This window comes from Carcharhinus amblyrhynchos, chromosome 35 (assembly GCF_965287045.1).
Source record: "Carcharhinus amblyrhynchos chromosome 35, sCarAmb.v2.hapA, whole genome shotgun sequence".
Taxonomy (NCBI): Eukaryota; Metazoa; Chordata; class Chondrichthyes; order Carcharhiniformes; family Carcharhinidae; genus Carcharhinus; species Carcharhinus amblyrhynchos.
Window position 1 is genome coordinate 8523722 of NC_137358.1, and position 22749 is coordinate 8546470.

General features: G+C 44.4%; 1 protein-coding gene across 5 annotated transcripts in view; it reads left to right on the forward strand.

The window, feature by feature from the left end:
- LOC145361714 (carnitine O-palmitoyltransferase 1, liver isoform-like) overlaps positions 1 to 22749 on the forward strand; it is a 107641-nt gene that overhangs the window by 47903 nt on the left and 36989 nt on the right. For 4 of the 5 annotated variants that reach the window (XM_080217633.1, XM_080217634.1, XM_080217631.1 and 1 more), the window contains exons 5-11: positions 2171 to 2272; positions 5054 to 5191; positions 7918 to 7995; positions 8613 to 8720; positions 11800 to 11887; positions 17412 to 17607; positions 20223 to 20411. In XM_080217633.1, coding sequence (XP_080073759.1) covers positions 2171 to 2272; positions 5054 to 5191; positions 7918 to 7995; positions 8613 to 8720; positions 11800 to 11887; positions 17412 to 17607; positions 20223 to 20411 — 899 coding nt within the window. Of the gene's footprint in view, positions 1 to 2170; positions 2273 to 5053; positions 5192 to 7917; positions 7996 to 8612; positions 8721 to 11799; positions 11888 to 16546; positions 16632 to 17411; positions 17608 to 20222; positions 20412 to 22749 lie in introns of all 5 variants that reach the window. The other variant, XM_080217635.1, reaches the window with a different exon arrangement.

Genomic DNA, 22749 nt, shown 5'->3' on the forward strand with positions numbered 1-22749 from the left:
GACAAGTCTACTCACCTGATGTAGGAGCAATGCTGTATCCTGAGTAAGCAGTCAGCATTCTCACAAGGGCACCTGATGAAGGGGCAGCGCTCCAAAAGTTCATTATTTCAAATAATCCTGTTGGACTTTAGCCTGGTGTTGTGAGACTTCTTACTGTGTTTCAACAGTGACCTTTCATCCACCAGAAAGTCGGAAGCGAGGATGTTTGCTGATGATTGCACCATGTTCAGTTCCATTCTGATAAGAAACAGCCCGTGCAATAAAATCTGGACAAATACAAGGCAATGACCATCTCCAACAAGACAGAATCTAGCCTCTTGGCATTCAATAGCATTACCATTGCTGAATAGAGATGTTGACAGAGACTTATAAAATTCTAACAGGACTAGACAGGGCAGGTTCAGGGAGGATATCCCCGATGGGGGGGGTAGTCAAAACCAGGCGTCACAGTCTGAGGATTCAGGGTAGGCCAGAGATGAAGAGACATTTCGTCACCCAAAAAGTGGTGAGCCCATGAAATTCATTCCCACAGAATGCAAAAACATTTGAATGCATTCAAGAGGCGGCTGGATATAGCATTTGGGGCAAATGGGATCAAAGGTTATGGGGAAAAATCAGGATTAGGCTATTGATTTGGCTGATCAGCCATGATCATTATTGATGGTGGAGCAGGCTCAAATGGCCAGATAGCCTCTTCTTGCTCCTATCTTCTCTGTTTCTGTGAAGCTGTCCCCTTATCAGTTGTCCGGAAACTGAACTGGAGCCAATTAAATATCATGGCTATCATAGTTCCCTTATCATTGCTCTGGCCCTTGTCAACCAAATTAGCACGGACTTGTGATTGGAACTTCAGACCCACGATCTTATCCAGTTGTATTTATCCAGCGATGAGGCAATACCAACAAGGAGAATCATTTTCAAAAGGCCAAGAATTTCATACAGAGGAAACAAGGAAGGGATAAAAGCAGAAGTCGAAAGGAGTCACCTTTCAGGCTGCATTGTCCTGACTTGCAAAATGTTGGTGACCCTCCATCTTCACTAATGCAAAGGTGTCGAAAGAATCCAAACCAGGAAGGACCCACTCCTGTCTGACCTCCGTTCGCTGAGATCGAAGTGGGCATGTTATCAGTGGCCTCAGTCCCCTGGACTGAAAGGAGTAAAATCTTTCAGGGTTGCCACTAATGATCACTATTGGAATGCGACGGGTGAGTTTTGTGGAAGACAGGATTAGCCATATTTGCGATCTGTACTTTGGGTGAAAGCTTGCCAATACTGGCTGACTTATCTTACATATAAAAAATAGCTATATAACTGGGTTCAACTTGATCCTTAGAAAACACACATCTGCACCACAGAAAGAATCAGTCCTTTGGGAAAATATGTGAGAAGACCGTGGCAGCACAGTGGTTAGCACTGCTCCTCACAGAGCCAGGGACCCAGGTTCAATTCCGGCTTTAGATGACTCTCTCTGTGGAGTTTGCACATTCTCCGTGTGCTTGCATGAGTTTCCTCCAAGTTCTCCGTGCAGACTCAATGGGTCAAATGGCCCCTTATACTGATTTATCTTGTGTAAAGAACACCTAGATACTTGGGTTCAAGTTGATCCCCAGAACACACACTGACACTGCAGAAGGAATCAGTTCTTTGGGAAAGTAAGTGAGAAGACGATGATGGCACGGTGGCACAGTGGTTACCACTGCTACCTCACAGAGCCAGGGACCCAGGTTCAATTCTGGTTTAAGATGACTCTCTGTGTGAAATTTGTACATTCTCCCTGTGTCTGCATGTGTTTCCTCCAAGTGCCCTGGCTTCCTCCCATAGTCCAAAAATATGCAGGTTAGATGGATTGGCCATGCAAAATTGTCCCTTAGTGTCCCAAACTGTGTAGATTAGGGGGATTAGCCATGCTAAATTGCTCCTTAGTATCCCAAAATGTGTAGATTAGGGGGATTAGCCATGCTATATTGCCCCTTAGTGCCCCAAGATGCGAAGAATAAGGGATTAGTAGGGTAAATACCTGGGATTATGGAGATAGGACCTGAACAAGATGCTCTGTCAGAGAGTTCTTGCAGACTCAATGGGCCAAATAGTTTCCTCCTGTATTGTAGGCATTCTATGATTCCAAGACTGGAAAGGAAGAAAAATAACTTTATTTGTATTTCTCTTTTAGACTCTAGTGAAGATCTTCTCAGGACGTAAACCAATGTTATACAGTTTCCAGAACTCCCTTCCACGTCTACCTGTTCCATCTGTAAATGACACCTTAAGAAGGGTAAGACTGAAGAGCTTTTAATAGCCAGTTTTAAGCTTGACTGGCTGTGGGACGAGAGCACAGTGCCCACAACAACCCTTAGCCTCCAAGTATAGAATCTAGGAATCGTTAATGAGAGCATCTTCATCTCTGGCCTTTGGGGATTAATAAGATTTTGTCAGCATGTTTGTGAGGAGCAGCACCAAGTTGCATAACCAAGTACAGCTGGAACTGGGGAAGCATAGCGGTTAGAACTGCTGCCTCACAGCGCCAGGGAGCCATGTTTGATTCCTAGCTTGGGTCACTGTGCGGAGTTTGCATATTCTCCTGTATCCATGTGGGTTTCTTCGGGTTGCTCCGGTTTCCTCCCGCAGTCCAAAGATGTGCGGGTTAGGCTGATTGGCCATGCTAAATTTCCTCTTAGCATCAGGGAGTCTAGCTAGGGTAAATGCATGGGGCTATGGGGATAGGGCCTGCGTGGAATTGTGGGTGGTGCAGACTCGACGGGTCGAATGCCCTCCTTTTGCACTATAGGATGTTAGAATGTAACCGGTGACAACTTTGTATTGGATGCAATGTGACCATTGGTAACAAGCTGTAAGGATTAGCCAACTCAGTAAATGATGGAACCAATTTCAGAATGAAATGATGGTCGGCTGACTCACTATAAATAAGAACCTGTTGGGAATTGTGGGGAACTTGAAAGTGGCCTGGGGCGAGGTTAACATGTCAACCAAGTTAGCACAGACTTGTGGTTGGAACTTCAGACCCATGACCTTATCCAGCTGTATTTGTACAGCAATGAGGCAACACCAACAAGGAGAGTCATTTTTCAAATTTGAAGTAATGAAGTTTTTTTTATTTAAATCCTTTCTTTGAGTTATAAGCTGGAGTAAGTTTTGTTAGATTTTTATTGTCTGCATTTGAAGAGTTCTTTCTGAAGAAACATAGGATTTTACGATTCTATAACTGGCATTTAATGGAATAAGGACCTAGAATATTGACAAAGCCAAATTAGAGTTTAAGATTTTCTGTTTGGTTGAGTGGCATTTTTAATCTGGCAATATTCCAGCCTTAGTTATGTTGTAGTGATGCACTATGCACATCTTGAAATTGGTTTATGTTCCCTTCTACTGAATCTCTCCCCTGCAAAAAAAACTAGCTACTAATGTTCTTTTCAAGTAAAGGACAAGTGGTGATAGTAAATTTCAGGTTAAAGTATGTTTATTTCAAGGTATGGATGCAGTTTATTTAGAATAAGCGTGTACTGCATTGAGATCAGTGCAGTGTATGAAGTGTGTAGTATGCGGATGCATCAGCAGAATGCAGACACTTGCATTAGTTGTCATTCCAGATGGTTGTAAATTTGGGAAGCACCCTGATAATGGTACATACTAGGGAGGAAGATCCATGTATAATCATGGGGGTGGCATGGTGGCACAGTGGTTTGCACTGCTGCCTCACAGCGCCAGGGACCCAGTTCGATTCCCGTCTTGGGTCACTATCTGTGTGGAGTTTGCATGTTCTCCCTGTGTCAATGTGAGTTTCTTCTGGTGCTCCGATTTCCTCCCACAGTCCAGGTGGGTTAGCCATGCTAAATTGCCCCTTAGTGTCCGGGGGGTTAGCTACGGTAAATGCATGGGGGTTATGGGGTTACGACTTGGGTGGGATTGTGGTCGGTGCAGACTCAATGGGCTGAATGGATTCTATAACATAATGCTGAGCTGGATGGTCTTTTTCCTGTTTGTGAAATAAGAGTTTTAACTGGGTGAGTGCTGGGGGGGTGTTTCCTCTGACTGGGGGATCTAGAACCTAGAGGCAACATCCAGCAATGCAGAGAAACCTGGCCAGGATCCTCCAGCTGCGCTCACCTTGAAAGCTGGAAATTTCTGTCCGACTTCAATGGACCTTTACATGATCCGCCCCTCCGCCTGCTAGAATTCCAGTGGCGGGACAGATGGGAGAATTCTGGCCCTATTCTTTCAAATGATTGCAAACCTTTAGAGTTCTGTACTCTGAAGTTTTGTGATTACACCATTGTTAAGTATATTTAAGGCTGAAATGGACATATTTGGGGAGCAGGCAGGAAAATGCAGTTGAGTCAAAAGGTTAGCTATTGAATGATGTATCAGATTTGTGGGGGTGCGTTGGTCTACACCTTCTACTTCTTAGTGTCCTGTTTTTATTTTCTTGCCTCGGTGACTTTGTCATAGAACATTACAGTGCAGTTACAGGCCCTTTGGCCCTCGATGTTGCGCCGACCTGTGAAAACCAATTTAGAGCCCATCTGACCTACACTATTCCAATCCATATGTTTATCCAATGACCATTTAACTGCCCTTACTGTTGGCGAGTGCACTACTGTTGAAGGCAGGGCATTCCACACCCTTACTATTCTCTGAATAAAGGACATACCTCTGACATCTGTCCTATATCTATCACCCCTCAATTTAAAGCTATGTCCCCTCATGCTAACCATCTCTATCTGAGGAAAAAGGCTCTCACTGTCCACCCTATCTAATCCTCTGATCATCTTGTAAGCCTCTATTAAGTCACCTCTTAATCTTCTTCTATCTAACGAAAACAGCCTCAAGTCCTTCAGCCTTTCCTCATAAGACCTTCCCACCATACCAGGCAACATCCTGGTAAATCTCCTTTCCAATGTTTCCACATCTTTCCGTTCCTTCATCTTCATTGCCTTTTGTACATTTAACTGAGGCTGTTTATTGGTGAATATTGAACACACTTAAGGGAGTGTCTTTGAATTTTTTTCCCTTTGTTTTCTTCCTTATCTCCCTCAAGTTTTTGGAGTCAGTGAGGCCTCTGATGAATGATGAGGATTTCCGACGGATGAAGGCTTTGGCAAAAGACTTTGAACGGAACATGGGACCTCGGCTGCAATGGTACCTTAAACTCAAGTCCTGGTGGGCTACCAACTATGTGAGTTCAATCCTGAATTTTAGTTCATTGATGCGTTTTAAAACTGCTATCTAACTATTATTTTTCACACCAGGGCCCCCAGGAATTAAAACTAATAGGGCTGTTTTGAGTAAATAACCGAAGCCACTGAGGTGGAATCAGTTGGTCTTATTTGACTGGCTGCAGCTAGGTTGTGAGCCTTGCCATTTGTTTCTTTGATTAGGAAAAAAAAAGTTTCTTTATTAGTCGCAAGTCTTGCATTAACACCTCAATGGAGTTACTGTGGAAGTCCCCTAGTTGCCACACTCTGGCACCTTTTTGGGTATGCTGACAGAGAATTTAGCACAGCCAGTGCACCTAACCAGCACATGTTTTGGACTGTGGGAGCAAACCGGAGCACCCAGAAGAAACCCATGCAGACATGGGCAGAATGTGCAGACTCCACACAGACAATGACCCAAGCTGGGAATTGAACCCAGGTCCCTAGCTTTGTGGGGCAGCAGTGCTAACCACTTTACCGCCGTGATTAATGGAAGAAAATAGTGAAAGTGGGGTTGGGGACCTAATTAAAATAGCTCGTTCAAATATAAGAAATAGGAACAGAAAAAGACCTGCTGTTCAGTATCCACTCCACTTTCTCACCTGCTCCCCTTATCTCTTCATTTCCTGGGAATCCAAAGATCTTCCCCAGTTTTGAATCACAACCCTTTGAATGATTAAAGTTCTCCTCATCTCAGCTGTAAATGACCTGCCCCTTCATCCTGAAACTGTACCCCCTTGTTCTAGTTCCCTCAGCCTGGGAAAACAGTGGAGGGAATTTTCCCATCCAGCCCATCATGGGAATTGTAGTGGGTGGAGGGCGGACTTTGAAAATCCCGTGGTTGCCACACTCGGGCACCTGTCCTGGGTACACCGAGGGAGAGTCTAGCATGGCCAGTGCACTTAACCAGCACATGTTTCGGACAGTGGGAGGAAACCTACGCAGACACTGGGAAGAGTGTGCAGACTCTGCACAGACAGTGACCCAAGCCAGGAATCGAACCCGTGTCCCTGGTGCTGTGAGGCAGCCGTGCTAACTGCCATACCTTTAGTCTGTTTACCTAATCAACTGGAGCCAACTCTCTCCTCGTGCCTATGGTATTGCTGTTGTTTTAAGATCTTGATCTGTGATTGGAGTATGTTGTTTTCTAACTTAAAGTGGAATTCATTTGGATAGTGATTGCCATTTCTCAGTGGATCTTTTACTATGACGTTCATAACTAATTAACCCTCCTTCATTGCACAATACTGAACTTAAAATAGCTTTATCCCCAGTTAGTTCCAAAACATATTGCACAAGGAATCTGTCACAAAAACATTCAACAAATTTGTCTTTGAAACCATCTTTGCCAATTTGTTTGATCCAGTCAATATGAAAATTGAAGTGCCCCACATTTATTATAGAATTATATAGAGCTCCTGTCGAGAATATTATATAGAGCCCCTTATAGAATTGAGTCATAGAATTCCTACAGTGCAGATAGAGGCCATTCGGCCCATCAAGCCTGCACCACCTCCCTGACGAGTCTTCTGACCCAGGCCCTGTCCCTATAATCCCCACATATTTACCCCACTAATCTCCCCTAACCCACACATATTGGGGCACAAAGGGGAAATTTAGCCAATCCAGCTAACCTGCACATGTCTGGACTGAGAGAGGAAACTGGAGCAATCTGGAGGAAATGCACACAGACGTGGGGAGAGTGTGCAAACTTTGAGTTGATTTATTACTGTCACATAAGAACATAAGAAATAGGAGCAGGAGTAGGCCATCTAGCCCTTCGAGCCTGCCCCGCCATTCAATAAGATCATGGCTGATCTGAAGTGGATCAGTTCCACTTTCCTGCTTTCTCCCCATAACCCTTGATTCCCCTGTCTATCAGAAACCTATCTACCCGTGACTTAAATATATTTAGTGAGGTAGCCTCCACCACTTCAACGGGCATAACTTTGTCCCTGCTTTGTACATCGCAGTGTCCACAGTTCAGAGTCTAACTGGTTAAGCTGTAAATTTATGTAATACTTAGATTTCCTCAATACTGGTATAAAGTATTATCTTTATTTGGAGGGATAATATCTTAAAACTTACCAACCAGTCACTGTTAGCGCTTGTCCCTCACTATTTCCTTTTGTTCTGTATCATTCTATAATTCTAACAGATCAAGAAGTATACTCGTATGAGTTGGGCTACTTTTAAGCTACATGTTAACTATTCCAACCACAAAGATTAATCTTTAAAATAAAAGTTTATTTATTGGCCATAAGTAGTCTTACATTAACACTGCAGTGAAGTTACTGTGAGAATCCCCTAGTCGCCACACTCTGGCACCTGTTCGGCTAGACTGAGGGAGAATTCCGCATGACCAATTCACCTAACCTGCACATCTCTGTACTTTGGACCCGAAGGGAACTCATGCAAACACGGGGGGGAAGCGTGCAAACTCCACACAGACAGTGACCCAAGCCGGGAATTGAACCCGGGTCCCTGGCACTGTGAGGCAGCAGTGCTAACAACTGTTCCACCGTACTGCCTGTGGTCCTTGAGCAGTGGGTACAGATGGTGGTCCTGTTCTTCTGAAATTTTAAATTCTTCCTTTAGTTGACTTGTGCAGCAAACAAAGATTCTCCAAACAGGAGGGTTTGATGCAGTGAATGTAAAAGGATTTCTATTGGAGCTATTTTATCATCATATCATTACACCATTCCAGGTAAGCGATTGGTGGGAACAGTACGTCTACCTACAAGGACGTGAGCCAATTATGGTCAACAGCAACTATTATGCAATGGTGAGGATTTCTTATCAATGTTATTTTTGGGGTTCAGTTTGAAGTAGGTTTAAACTTGAAGGGCCACAGACATAAGTGTAGGACACAAGGAGGAGGGAATAGATGAATTGGGGATTGCTGGTGAGAACGTTGATTACCAGCTGGATAGGGAATGTTCTTCTATGTGCTGACTGGCAAGAACAGTTATTGCCCCTTCCCCAGTTCTTGCAGGTACTCAGGGCTAATAGCCCACGAGTGACTGCAGTCATTACCAACATGCTATTCTTCATGTTGGCCCTGTTGGCAGGCTGATCTTGGGCATAGTTGACGCTAATCCTTTTCTCACATGACTTGTAACAGTGGGGACAAGAGCAGGGCGCCAATGGCTAAGTGATCAGGAATGACAATCTAGGCTTTTTTTTTCACTTCCTTGAATTGAGGTAACTCTGGATGCCACACCTGAAATCAGCTAACTCAACATGAGACCCAATATTGAAACTGGGAACCTGTGTGGGTTTTATGGCTCATTCTGGTCTCTAAGTCATGATGGGGTGGTGGTAGGGGGTGAGGAGAGTGATGTGGGTGGAATTATTTAGCATGCTGTTTACCTTGGAATAATTGTTACCTTCCAACTTCAGGATTTCTTGTATGTGACTCCGACATCAATTCAATCTGCACGCGCTGGCAATCTAGTCCATGCTTTGCTCCTTTACAGAAGGCGACTTACCTATGAGGAAATCCAACCGGTAAGCACTTAACCTCTGTGATAACATTAGTTAATGGTGTGACTGGTGTATTCTTGCACACTTCAATGACTGACTAGATGTTTGGAGGGCAGACCTTGTACTTTGAACAGGAAATAGCAGGAAACTCTACAGCTGCCTGAGGTGCAGGGTGGAATTATCCTGTTTTTATCCCTATTCCTTCCTTCCAGTTGTATAGCAGAAGATTCGTGCTCATATCTCCCAGCCTGGTTAAGAACTAGTAATACTCCCACCCTGATTATAGGCAGGTATGGGACCACATGCTAGATGGTTTGGGCAACCTCTGTCCATCTCTGCTTGTGAAAATCCCGGGCAATATAATACTACTCTCCTTTTTTTTTTGCCAGTGACCATTTTTACCATATGAAGCAAGGTTGTTTAACCATGAGGAGCATTGCGGAAGAGCCTTATACCATCCCCGCAATGTTCATTCACACTGGACTAGATCTTCCTCGGTCTTTTTGGCTCAGTTAAATACTCCCTTTACAAACTAGCTTTTCAGGAAATGTTAATTCCACCTGTTTGTATCAATACAATCAGTTACTGTGCGGTGAATAACCTGTGTTATCCTATATTTTTATCTGTGTTATCCATCGGACGACTGGATCGGCTCTTGCAGGGGTAGGTAAATCTCACCGGTTTGAAATTATGAATTAGACCGGTGTTTCATTATTGAAACCCTCATAGTAAAGAGTAAAGCCCCCCCCTCCAAACCCTCATAGTAAAGAGAAAAGCCCCCCAACCCTCATAGTAAAGAAAAAAGACCCCACCCTTACCCTCATAGTAAAGAAAAAAGCCCCTACAATCCTCATAGTAAAGGGAAAAGCCCCCCACCCTTACCCTTATAGTAAAGAGAAAAGCTCCCGAACCTTCATAGTAAAGAAAAAATCCCCCAACCCTTATGGTAAAGAGAAAAGTGCCCCCCCCTTATCCTTATGGTAAAGAGAAAAGCCCCCCACTCTTACCCTCATAGTAAAGATAAAAGCACCCCAATCCTTGTAGTAAAGAGAAAATCACTCCCCCCCCCCCCATCAAATCCTCACAGTAATGAGAAGTTGTAGTGAGCATCATGCTGCCCTTGGCCTTTTGCAATGCTCTAGTGAACCCCAACGCAGACCGGAGGAACAGCACCTTACCTTCTGATTGGGCACTTTACAGCTTTCTGGACTGAATATTGAGTTCAACAACATCAGAGCACAAACTCTCCCCTCCACCTTACCCCATTTCCATTTATTTTATTTCATTTTGTTCCTTCTTTTCATCTCATCCATTCATTTTTTATCATCCTTCTTTCTCACTTCCATTTTTCCATTTCAGCGTTCCTGCTGAACTACTTGCACCGCTCCCTCCCCCTTCTTCAGGGCAACTGCCTGAACCATCTCTACCTCTGTTCTGCCATTCATACATTCTGATCACTTTTAGCACCTTTCTCAGCCTTCTTCATCCTCACTTACATTCCCTTTGTCCAACTATGGATCCTCCCCACCCTTTTAGTGTAAATCTCTGATTTTCTTTGCTTTTAGTTCAGACAAAGAATCATCCAGACTCAAAACGTTGGCTATATTCTATCTCCAGAGATGCTGTCAGACCTGCTTAGATTTTCAGGCATTTTCTGTTTTTGTTTCATTATTGGATTGCCCGTCAACGGTGCTAGAGTTAGGACCTGGGATTTAACAGGTTGACAGTTCACTGTAATAACTTCCCCATTACGAGTGGCACTAAACCGGGTGAGAGGGGTGCACTGCATTCCAGATATGATGATGTACTTGAAGGATGACAGAGTGGAAAGGATGAATGAATGTGCCCTTTCGTTGCACGCTTCCTGGCAGTTTGTTAAAGAACAGATGCCTTGCAACAGATGGCCCACCAGCCCTATCTGTTAGGAAGGAATGACTCTTTGAATTTCAGTGAAAGGATCATAGAAACAGATGGAGGTCATTTAACCCCCTTTCATCTGTTCTGTCATTCAGTGAGACCATGGTGGATCTGTTGGCCTAACTCCATTATACTCTTCTTTGCCCCTTATACCTTAGTACAGTTCATGAACAATCTCAGGATTTATTTCATCATTTCTCACTTCTGGAGGCACTGTTGAGATGTGTTTCTGTCTGCTGGAACTTAGCCAAAAGGTCTTGTGCAGAGGTGGAGAAAGGGGGTAGGAGGCCCTAAACACAGGCACAGAGCAGTTGCTCAGATACATCTGTTGTTGTTCTGTAAATTCTGTGTAGTTCTGATTCGAACGTGAGCTTGACTAGGCTGTATGACAATGAGGTCCAGCCCTGTCCTCACCTGCCACCCATACTTTCCAGCAAGAACCATCATACGGTGATCAGTAATTCATTAAAGTTTTAACTATAAGTAACTCATTGATTACCAGCATTATTTTTTTAAATTTGCTTTTTTTTTAACTCGCCTTACCTTTCTTTGTAGGTCCCTCATGTATGCCACCCTCCTGTCTCCAACTTGAGGGCAGATAGAAAGGAGTGAAACCTGGGCTGTATAGCCTTTGGTTCTTCCTCTCTGCCTATTGGTACCATTGAGATTAGAGCACCGTGTAGGTGGGGATTTATGGATACATGAACTGTCTGCTTTTCAAATTGAGCGTACGAATAATGGCCTTGCTTTCAAGTGCCCCCAGTGCTTGTGCAGCAAGGTGATGGATAGTTTATGCCCTTCACTTAGTGGCTCTGGCAGTAGGACTCAAGCTAGGTCTCTGAGTCTTACTAACTTACAGCAAGTACGGCAACTCATCAATCTGTTGTACCATCCAGAGCTCTCATTTTGAATAACAGCTTAGATATGCTATATTAAGTAAAGAGTTGCAATTTTGTCTCTTTTTAGCTTTTTTTAAAAAAATGATGTCACAAAATTGAGGATAAACTAATTCGTAACTTTTATTTTACGTTTTTTTTCTTTCCCGCCCCCCAACTCCTGTGCGTTCATGGCGTGAAATGACTTTTTCCACCTCCCAACATTTGACCCTGCTTCCGTGGGTCAACATATGTTTCCACCCCCACCTCCCCCTGCCACACGCCCACACTCCCACTCTGTTTGGGCGCAGAGCACTCTGCCAGGGTTCCCCATACCTCTGTGTTCAGCACAGTGGGAACGAATGTTCAACACGACTCGACTGCCAGGCGAGGACACAGGTAAGATTGAAAGGCTGTTGTTGCAGGGCTGCTTGTAACTGCTCGGGGCTTGGGGGATGGTGGGGGGAGGGGAGGGAGGGAGTGGGATACTGCCCACATGTCACACAATTGACGAATCAACAGCTGTCTTACTAACACTGACCGGCTAATCAGTAGGGAGCTAAAGAGATCACGTTGGAAAAGATTTGGTCCTCTAGTTAGAGCAGCAAGTTTGTGTACCTGAACGACAAAGTATGGTTATCTGTCATCCACCTCATGAGGTCCTGGGCGCGTAAAAGTAGTCCATTCAGCCCCTCAGTCTATGCTGTTATCAAATCCAAGTTATGGCTGATTAGTATCTTAACCATCCTCCCACCTCAGTTCCAAAACAATACCCGAAGATTACTTTGATGGTAAAAGTTAAAGTTTTATTTATTAGTCACAAGTAAGGCTTACATTAACACTGTAATGAAGCTGCTGTGAAATTCCCCCAGTCGCCACACTCTGGCACCTGTTCAGGTCAATGCACCCTAACCAGCACGTCTTTCCGACTGTGGGACGAAACTGGAGCAGCTGGAGGAAACTCGTAAATGTGCAAACTCCACACAGACAGTGACCCAAGCTGGGAATCGAACCAGGCAGTCAAACTTGCTGACTAAATATGGAGAAGTTGGTGATGTGTTCCAGTTAATCCTGAATGCCAACGTGCACGGGTGACCCCAGCTTGACAAGCAATAGAAAGTTGTTTTTTTTGATTGTGGAATGGTATTTTTTTTTAATTCATTCATGAGACGTGAGCACAGAACCGCCACAGTTCATTTGATGTAGGTACATCTGCAGTGATCTTAGGGAAGGAGTTCCAGGATTTCATCCCAGCGACAGTGCAGGAACTGCAAAAGAAATCCAAGTCAGGGTGGAGAGGAACTTTCACTTGGTAGTGTTCCTATGTGTCTGCTCTCCTTGTCCTTCTAGGTGGTAGCAGTCTTGGATTTGGAAGGTTGATGAGTCCCTGCAGTGCATCTTGTAGATGATACACACTGCCGTCACTGTGTGTTGGTGGAGGAGGGAGTGAATGTTTGTGGATGGGGTGCCAATCAAGCAGGCTGCGTTGTCCTGAAGCATTGTTAAGAGCTGCACCCTGGAGGTATGCGGAGAGTATTGCATTGCGTTACTCACCTGTGCCTTGTAGATGGTGGGCAGGTTTTGGGGAGTCAGCAGGTGAGTTAATCACCGTAGGATTCCCAGCCTCCTGATCTGCTCTTGTAGCCATTGTATTTATCTGGCTAGCCCAGTTCAGTTTCTAGTCAATGATAACCGTACCTCCCCTCAGGATGTTGATGGTGGGGGATTCAATGAAGGAGTGTGATTGAATGCCCAGGGATGATGGTTAGATCCTCTCTTGTTGGAGATGGTCATTGCCTTGCACTTGTTTGATGGAAATGTTACTTGCCATTTGTCAGCCTAAGCCTGGATATTGTCCAGGTCTTGCTGCATTTGGACATGGACTGCTTCAGTATCTGAGGAATCATGAATGATGCTGAACATTGTGCAATCATCTATGAATATGCCTCCTTCTGATGGAAAGAAGATCATTAATGAAGTAACTGAATATTGTTGGTCTTAGGACACTATCCTGAAGAACTCCTGAAGCAATGTCCTTGAACTGATGTGCTTGATCTTCAGCTGTAATGTTCTATGGTTGTATGACTTCTGGGACCTCTTTCTGCTCCCTATCTTTGCCCCTGCCTGGGACTTTTTTCTGCGACCTCTCCCTGCCTTCCTCTGGTGTCCTGCTCCCTGGGACATGCTCAGTGCCATGGCGCTCTGTCATCAAATCAGCTAACCATTAGCGCCATTCTGCTTCTTTCCACTGTGAAGGCCTGTAGATACCAGGCCTAAAGAACGCACAGGACGCAAACTGAGCACGTGCAGCCATATCCTGACTGGCACACGTGTGGAAGGCCCACAGCTGGTCAGGAATCAGAGTTCCCGACATTCCAAAGGTCAGTATTTGAGTTTCACCACACTATGCAATGATGATGTTCTTGTTGGGCAGTTTTGATGCTTGTAGCTGGAGCAGCTGTAAGATTCGAGAGTCCATTGTAGTCTAGAACAGATTGTCAGCAGGGGTGACCAGGGAAGAAAAATCCACTTACTGCATTAAAAAGAAGTCTTTTAAAACAAAAAAAAATCTGAATTTGCTAGGATTTATCGCTGGTTGTCAGTGTTAGAGGAGGGTCACTGTTGAATTCCTGAATTGTGTAGCATGCCTGAATGATCAATGCTCTCTTCATGCTTCTCACAGCAGCATTTACACTGGGCCTTGGGACCCTGTTTGTGTCTCGGTGGAATCTATTCCCTCAAGTTCTCTCCTTCAGCTTTTTTTTTTGTTGAATTACTCTTTGAGTGAAATTTCTTGTTATGTCTTTCTCGTGATTTGAGACTGTCTTTCATTTTCCTTGCTATCTACTGAAAACATCACTTGACCCGTCGGAGCAATAGGCCTCTTCGAGGGTACCCAGTCCCATTAGCAGCCCAGACCTGGGAAAGCTTAAAAAAACCCCAGTCCAAGGTTTGTACCATGTTGGCACTGTGAAACCAAGCTTTCACGTACATGGTAAATTAACCTCTCAGCCCTTCAATGGCCCAGTGTGGAGCATTTCTTTCCCTTGCCTGGTGCTCAGATCAATTGTTTTCACGATTGTTGACTAAGCAGTAACAAAGAAAAGCCCCATGCAGCAACTTTTCAATCTGGTTTGTAAATTGATTAATAAGAATCAATCCTGGGACCTTTGTCTAAAATTACTGTTTTGTGTATATGAGAGAATGAGAGTCTAAGAGTGTGTGTTTGTGCGGGATTTATATTTATTTTTAATATTTTGTTAATTTCCAACCAAAACCCATTCACTTTTGATGCAACTTCACGGATAGAAACACCCAGACTTGAGTTTTCTCCAACTCTATAAATTATTCCTCAAGTTACTTAGTTAGTATTTAGTAGGCTTACATTTTCACAGTAATTTCATGCAGTGTTAATCCCCTGGTTGCCACATTCTGGCACCTGTTCGGGTACACTGAAGGAGAATTTAGCACGGCCAATGCATCAAACCAGCACATCTTTTCAGACTGTGGGAGGAAACCGGAGCACCCGGAGGAAACCCATGCAGAAAGGGGACCATGGCAGGATCCACACAGACAGTGACCCAAGCCGGCAATTGAACCAGGTCCCAGGCGCTGGGAGGCAGCAGTGTTAACCACCATGCCGTCCCAATACTTTGGGTGGAGATAATCCATTGGACCTTTGCTGAAGGTTGTGCAGCCTGAAGAGTTAAGTCTATCACTTTCATTCAGGTTTTGATGGACTTCTGTTTATGTCCCATCGCTTGTATCCTCTTTATCCTCGCAACCGGCAGGAATAGTCAGTGCAGAATTGGGTGGTGCACAGATTGCCGTTTCATTGCACCATTCGGAACATTTCTGCTCAGTCCCAAATCCTTGACAAAATTCAGCCTACTATGTAAAATTGACAGCACAACCCAGAGAAACCATAATGTTGGCAATCATGTGATTCAGTAGAGCAACTCCCTTCTAAATTTGAGATGATTTGTACGAGCAGATGCTGAAGATATTTGCTCCATCCAGCCTGCGCTACACTTGAGTCAATCCATGTTCGTTGCTGGAAGTATAAGATTTCTTGAGCAAGTTTCTGATTCACAAGTGTAATTATCCTGGGCAGGAAGTTGGATTGGGATTTAAAGGAATCAAATGTTCCAAAATAATGAAATCAGCTACTGAATTATACAGAGACAAAATATTTTTATTTTCAAATGCAGCAAAACCTGACACTTACATTAGAATCCTAGCAGATCTGATGTCCTGCGGTGACCAATAATCCCGAACACAAAATTCAGCACAAAATTATTTTCATTGCTTAACAAAATGAATAGTTGAGCCAAGTTTTCTAATGATTCTGAATCAGGTAACAAAGTTAAGATGGATCCCATGATCATCGCCATCTGAATTGGCCCCATGTTACAAAGAAGAGCCAGTTCGTCATTAAATAAAAGCAAATTATTGCAGATGCTGGAATCTGAAACCAAAAGCGAAAATGCTGGAAAATCTCAGCAGGTCTGGCAGCATCTGTAAGGAGAGAAAAGAGCTGACATTTCGAGTCCAGATGACCCTTTTGTCAAAGCTAAAGCTTTGTTAAAGACGCAAAACGTCAGGCTCTTTTCTCTCCTTACAGATGCTGCCAGACCTGCTGAGATTTTCCAGCATTTTCTGCTTTGGTTCCAGTTCATCATTACTCTGGGGAACAGTTTCGTCTGCTCACTATTATGTGGCAAACTTGGTCTTTCTGACCTTGCTGCAAATGACATACAAAGAAACGTTCCCATCTGCTACTAAAGTTTTGCACTTCAGCCCCTGTCTCCCATTTTGTTCCCCCCACACGTTCCCACATCCTGTTAGAAGGTCCACCTTGCTGGCACGTTTTCCTGGTACCTCGAATGGCCAGAGTTGCGATGTGTTGATCGTCTCTGTTTATACTATTGCAGGTGGAAGGATCTGAGCTGCAGTTTTTGTTTCCTCTTTCTCTCCCGTTTTGTAGATGTGTTGCTTGCAATTTCTGCTGCATGTTCCATGTGTTATTCTTTCCTGTTTTTCTCTGCCTCTCTTCAGCTGTTGATTCGAGGTGTTGTCCCCTTGTGTTCTAATCAGTATGAGAATGTTTTCAATACATGCCGCATTCCAGGTGTAGAGTCAGGTACGATGTCAATTCTTTTCTGCAGCTGAGAATTTTAGCAGATAAACTTTGTGCTGTGATTATACTGTGCTCTCAGAACAATGAGGCTGTGAGGAGTAGCTTGAGGCGTGAGCCTTTCAGTTCAGCTGTTTAGAGCCGAGGCCTGAAGGATTGGGTGTCGGCTGACAATATTCAAAGGCAGATCCCTTTCAGTCTTGTTCTAAGCGATCTTATCTCAAGGCTGTACAGTGTTAGAAAGTGCCTAGATCCAGGAATAACTCACAATTTCTGGTGAGGGCACTGGTTGCAGCCTGTCTAAAAATTGAAGCAACTCAGACCCCTTCTGCTTGATTATCGAATGTTAAAGATCTCAGATGGCCTCCTAGCTTTGCTGACGATCTGCAGTGGCTCCATCTGTCACGTGATGAACGAGGCATCAGCCTCGTGGCTGACAGACATTTGGGTGGGTATTTGCTGTACAAAGTATTCCCTTTCCTTAGAAGAGGAGCAAAAGCTCTTTCCCGTCGTCATGCACTTACTGACTTGTGAGCACCTGAACACTTTGAATTTCCTCTCATGGCAAACTGCTCCAGTGATGTAAGTTGCTGGAGTGGTGGCATAAGAGGGTTTCCCCAGCAGCTTCATTGATTTTAATGGACCAATGGGTCTAATCTAGAGGCATCTGCGAACGAGGCACTGCTTCGTACAGAAAGTTGCGAACGTACACCTTTGCTATCTCAGTACTTTTCATATAAAAATGAACCATGCTGGTTGTACTCACCAACCCTGTTGAATTTACAGACCAATTACAACACCGCGTGGACAGCAAGCACGTTGTGGTCTATCACAAGGGCCGTTATTTTAAGGTTTGGGTGTATCAAGGCGGACGCCTTCTGAATCCTGGTGAGCTCCAGGTACAGTTCCAGCACATCTTGAATGAGAATTCCTCGCCTCAGCCTGGTGAGAAGTACCTGGCTGCGCTGACTGCAGGAAACAGGTGAGAGCTCGAGCTTTGGACATTTTTTTTCTTTGCTGCTTGTTCTTTCTGCCCTCCGGGGATGCTTCCTCATTTTGAATATGTTTCCCTACAAGAATCGGGAACATCATCCAACTTTGCAGTGAGTGTCAGTGAGCTGTTTGACTGAGGCGGGGTGTAGAATAAATCAACATTTGAAGATGTTGGAGCTCTTTAATTTCTGACATGCTTAGTGTCAAGGTGACTAGCTAGGGTAAATGCATGCGGTTATGGGGATAGGCCCTGGGTGGGGTGGAGGTCATTGCAGGCTCAATGGCCTCCTCCTGCTCTGTAAGATTCTATAATTCTATAAAAATTTACCTTGGCTAATCCACCTAACTTATACGTCTTTGGACACTAACGGGCAATTTAGAATGGCCAGTTCACCTAATTTGTGCAACTTTTGGGCTGTGAGAGGAAACCCATGCAGACTCAGGGCGACACGCAGATTGCACACCGTCACCCAAAGCCGGAATCGTACCCGGGTCCTTGGTGCTGTGAGGCCGTAGTGCTAACTAGAGTAGAGTGGGACTGAGGAACATAATCAGTTGGGCAGCAGCTGGATCCCACAGTCGAATTTCATCACCGTGGCAGATAGTGTGAGTCGGGAAATTTGCCAACTTGGCAGACCGGCCACGGTTTAAAGGACTCAGTTTCAGCCAACTTTCACTCTGGAGGTGAAAGAGTTGGGGCCACTGCTCTCAGAAGGAGATTGTAAGCGGCTACGTGAATTGGGAGGGGTGCGGGTACTGAGATGGCCTGGTTCAAAGGCTTACCTCAGTTGTTTGGGGATTTCATCCCAGTTATTTTAGAAGCTTGTAGACTGTCTAGCCCTCACCCACCCCCAGTCTCCCCCATCCACTCCCCATGTCCCCCACCTATCTTCACATGTTCTCTACCTAGTCCCATGCCCCCACTTCATACACCCATGCCACTTCCATAACCACTCATCCTGTATCCACTTTGGACAGACCTCAGGGGACATGTGGAGATGAAAGAAAATAACTTAACACAGCCTAATAGAGCTCTCACTCATAAACTTTCACAGCTCACTCGTGCTTTGACAAAGGGTCATTTGGACTCAAAACGTCAGCTCTTTTGCCTCCTTACGTATACTGCCTGACCTGCTGAGATTTTCCAGCATTTTCTCTCTTGGTCTCACTCATATAGGCTTGATACTGAAAAAACATGAAACCCATTCAAAGATTTTTAAATCTCTTAAAGCTAAATCTGTTGTAAAAATAAACATCTTTACAATAACCACGCCAAGACAGCTGATTCTTTAACAATTTCTTTAAATGTCGTTCAAAACATGAACTCAGCAATCCCCACTGAGCTAAGCGCACTTGTGGTTTTTGAAACTCAGCCAAGCATTCATGATCACCTCAGCTGTAATCATGGCACTTGAGAAATGTCAACAAAAAAAAATTGTAACTGCAAGAACAGATGATTTTTTAAAACTAAATGGCAATTCACCCTGTTTTTCTTTCATGTTTAATGGGTTATGGATTTAAAAGAAACTTAAGTTTGTGACACAAACATCTTCTCCACCTTTTAAGAGCGTTTACTGCATAAATTCAGGACTCCCACAATGTGGGGTAAAGCCGCTGGAGCCGTGAAAAAGTATTGGGTCTGTTTAGATTCAGCGCATGTTTCAAATGGCTTGAGTTTGATTTGATTTATTATTGTCATATGTATTAACATACAGTGAAAAGTATTGTTTCTTGCGTACTACACAGACAAAGCATACTGTTCATGGGGAAGGAAACGAGAGAGTGCAGAATGTAGTGTTAGGGTGTAGAGAAAGATCAACTTAATGCAAAGTAAGGCCATTCAAAAGTCTGATGGCAGCAGGGAAGAAGCTGATGTGACCTCAGACTTTTGTATTTTTTTCCCGAAGGAAGAAGGTGGAAGAGAGAATGTCTGGGGTGCATGGGGTCTTTAATTATGCCGGCTGCTTTGCTGAGGGAAGTGTAGACACGGTCAATGGATGGGAGGCTGGTTTGCATGATGGATTGAGCTACATTCACAACCTTTTGTAGTTCCTTGTGGTCTTGGGCAGACCATACCAAGCTGTGATACAACCAGAAAAGATGCTTTCTATGGTGCATCTGTAAAAGTCGGTGGGAGTCGTAGCTGATCTGCCAAATTTCCTTTGTCGTCTGAGAAAGTTGAGGCGTTGGTGGTATTTCTTAACTATAGTGTCGCCATGGGGTGACCAGGACAGGTTGTTGGTGATCTGGACACCTAAAGCTCATCAGCCTGATTTTCTTGCCTGTGTGAGTCACGCTCTGCTCCCTTATGCAGGGAGTCAGTAAAATTGGGATCTGTTGGAAACGGGGGCAGGACTTTCACATTCGGGTCCCGCCCGATGTTTTAGAGGTTTTCGAAGTTGGCCTGACTGGCTGAAAATCCGCTTACTACTGGTAGTCAATATTCTGGCTTGTACGGGAGGAATAATAACAATTGAACAGGATTGCTGACAGGTTGCTTATGTTTATGGACCAGAATTGCTATTAGTTTAGTCCTTGGGGAAATAGGGGAGAAAAGTTGGAAGTGGATTGATGTTATTTCTCTTCTGTTCCATTGCTGAGCAGAGTTCCCTGGGCTAAGGCCCGGAAATCATACTTCAGTTCCGGGAAGAACAAGTCTTCAATGGAGAGCGTGGAGAGAGCAGCGTTCTTCGTCACTTTGGATGAAAGTAAATTTGATTTATTTGTGAACAATGAGGTGAAGTCACTGGATGAATATGCCAAGTCACTGCTACATGGGAAGTGCTATGACAGGTAAGTGTTTATTTTATAGTCAAAGATAAGAAGATAAGAAATAGGAGCAGGAGCATGGCATGCAGCTCCTCAAGCCTGCACCATCATCCAGTCAGATCATACAGTACAGCACAGGAATGGCCCTTCTGCCCTCCAAGCCAGTGCGATCATGATGCCCTAATTAAACTAAAAAAAAACCTTCTATCCATACTCAGACCATATCCCTCTCTGCCTTCCCTATTCATGTACCCACCCAGATGACTCTCAAATGTTGCTAATGTGCCTGCTTCCACCACTTCCTCTGGCAGCGTGTTCCAGACTCCCATCATTCTCTGCATGAAAAGCTCCTCCCGCACACCTCCCTTACACTTTCCCACTCTCACCTTGAACCTGAGCCCCCTTGTAACTTATAGAACCATAGAATCCTACAGTGCAGAAAGAGACCAGTTGGCTCATCAAATCTGCACCGACCACAATACCACCCAGGCCATGTTCCCGTTACCCCATGCATTTCCCCTAGCTAATCCCCCTGTTACTAAGAGTCAATTTAGCAAGGATAATTAACGTAACCTGCACATCTTTGGACCGTGAGAGGAAACTGGGGCACCAGGAGGAAGCCCATACAAGCACGGGGAGAATATGCAAATTCCACACAGGCAGTGACCCAAGCTGGGAATTGAACCCAGGTCCCTCGCACTGTGAGGCAGCAGTGCCAACCACTGTGCCTTAATCAGTAAGGGAATCATGGATTCTAGGATAAGGTGGGCATGAGGATTATCAGATCAGTAATTTCATTGACTGGCAGAGCAGATACGATGGGTCAAATTCCTGCAGTTATGTCTTATGGTCTACTCCAGTCCTCCACTTCTATACTTGCTGCTTTTCTGAACTTCCCTCTCATGTTCCTTCTAAACTGATAACTCTGCTGTCATGCATACACTTCCTTCTCCCTGCATCCTCATTATTTTAATTTCTTCCTCGCCAGGTTTGTCAATCTGTCAAATTCGTCTCTCTTTAAAATCTCCACTTGGTCTCACCGAATCAAGAGAGACCTGAGTTCATGTAACATCTTTCACAACCCAAGGATGCCTATGAGGTATTCCTGAAGTGATATGAACCGTTGTAATTTTGGCAGCACATTGAAGAGAGAGCAAAGGAGATTTACCAGGATGCTGCCTGGTTTGGCGGGTAGGTCTTATGAGGAAAGGTTGAGGGAGCTGGGGCTTTCCTCTTTAGAGTGGAGAAGGATGAGAGGCGACTTACTAGAGGTTAATAAGATGATGAGGGGGATAGATAGAGTGGACGTGCAGAGACTATTTCCTCAGGTGGATGTGGTTGTTACCAGGGGACATAACTATAAGGTTCATGGTGGGAGATATAAGAGGGATGTCTGAGGTAGATTCTTCACTCAGAGAGTGGGTGGGGTGTGGAGTCGGACACTTTAGGAAATTTCAAGCGCTTATTGGATAGGCGGTTGGAGCACACCAGAGTAATAGGGAGTGGGATAGCTTGATCTTGGGTTTGGATATAGCTCGGCACAACATTGAGGGCCGAAGGGCTTGTACTGTGCTGTACTGTTCTATGTTCTATATTGCAGCTAACTTGTGCACTGCAAAATCCCATTGGTCACAATGAGATCAGTAAATAGATAACTTGTTTTAGTGATTGTGCTGGAGGAATGAATATTGGCTCAGATGCCTAAAGAACGCTCTAGCTCTTCCTCAGATAGTGCCATGGGATTTTTTTGCAGCCATCTGAATGAGAGGTGAGGCCTTCATCTGAAAGATGGTGCAGCACCTCCTCAGCATTGCACTGCCATGCCAACCTATAGTATGTATTCTGAAGCTTTAACTGCTGACTTTCTGACTCAAAGGCAAGAGTGCCACCACTAAAGCAAGGCTGATAAACTTAGCAACTGACCATTTCATTGCTATTATCAGCGGGAGTAGATTAGCTCAATTGGCTGGACAGCTGGTTTGTGATGCAGAGTAGCACAGGTTCAATTCCTGTATTGTCTGAGATTATTCATAAAGGCCCTGTCCTCTTTACCTTGTCTGAGCTGTGATGTTCTTCAGGTTATATCACCACCATCTGGGACTAGGGCGACTATTATTATTAGTCCATCTTGCACTATAGCCCATCATCTGGATTTATGAATGAAGTAGGTGATAATGACCGTGTCATGGATGAGAGAGTTCCAGGATGTACTGGAGATCTGTCTGGTGTTGCATAGCTCAGTATGCTGGGCCAAGATTTATTTGGTGAAAGCTTTAGTGGAAGTAGGAAAGAATTTGAAAGCAAGTAAGTCAGGAAAATTGTGTGTCATCTGTCCTGGGAGTGATGTTGGCAGAGAATCATA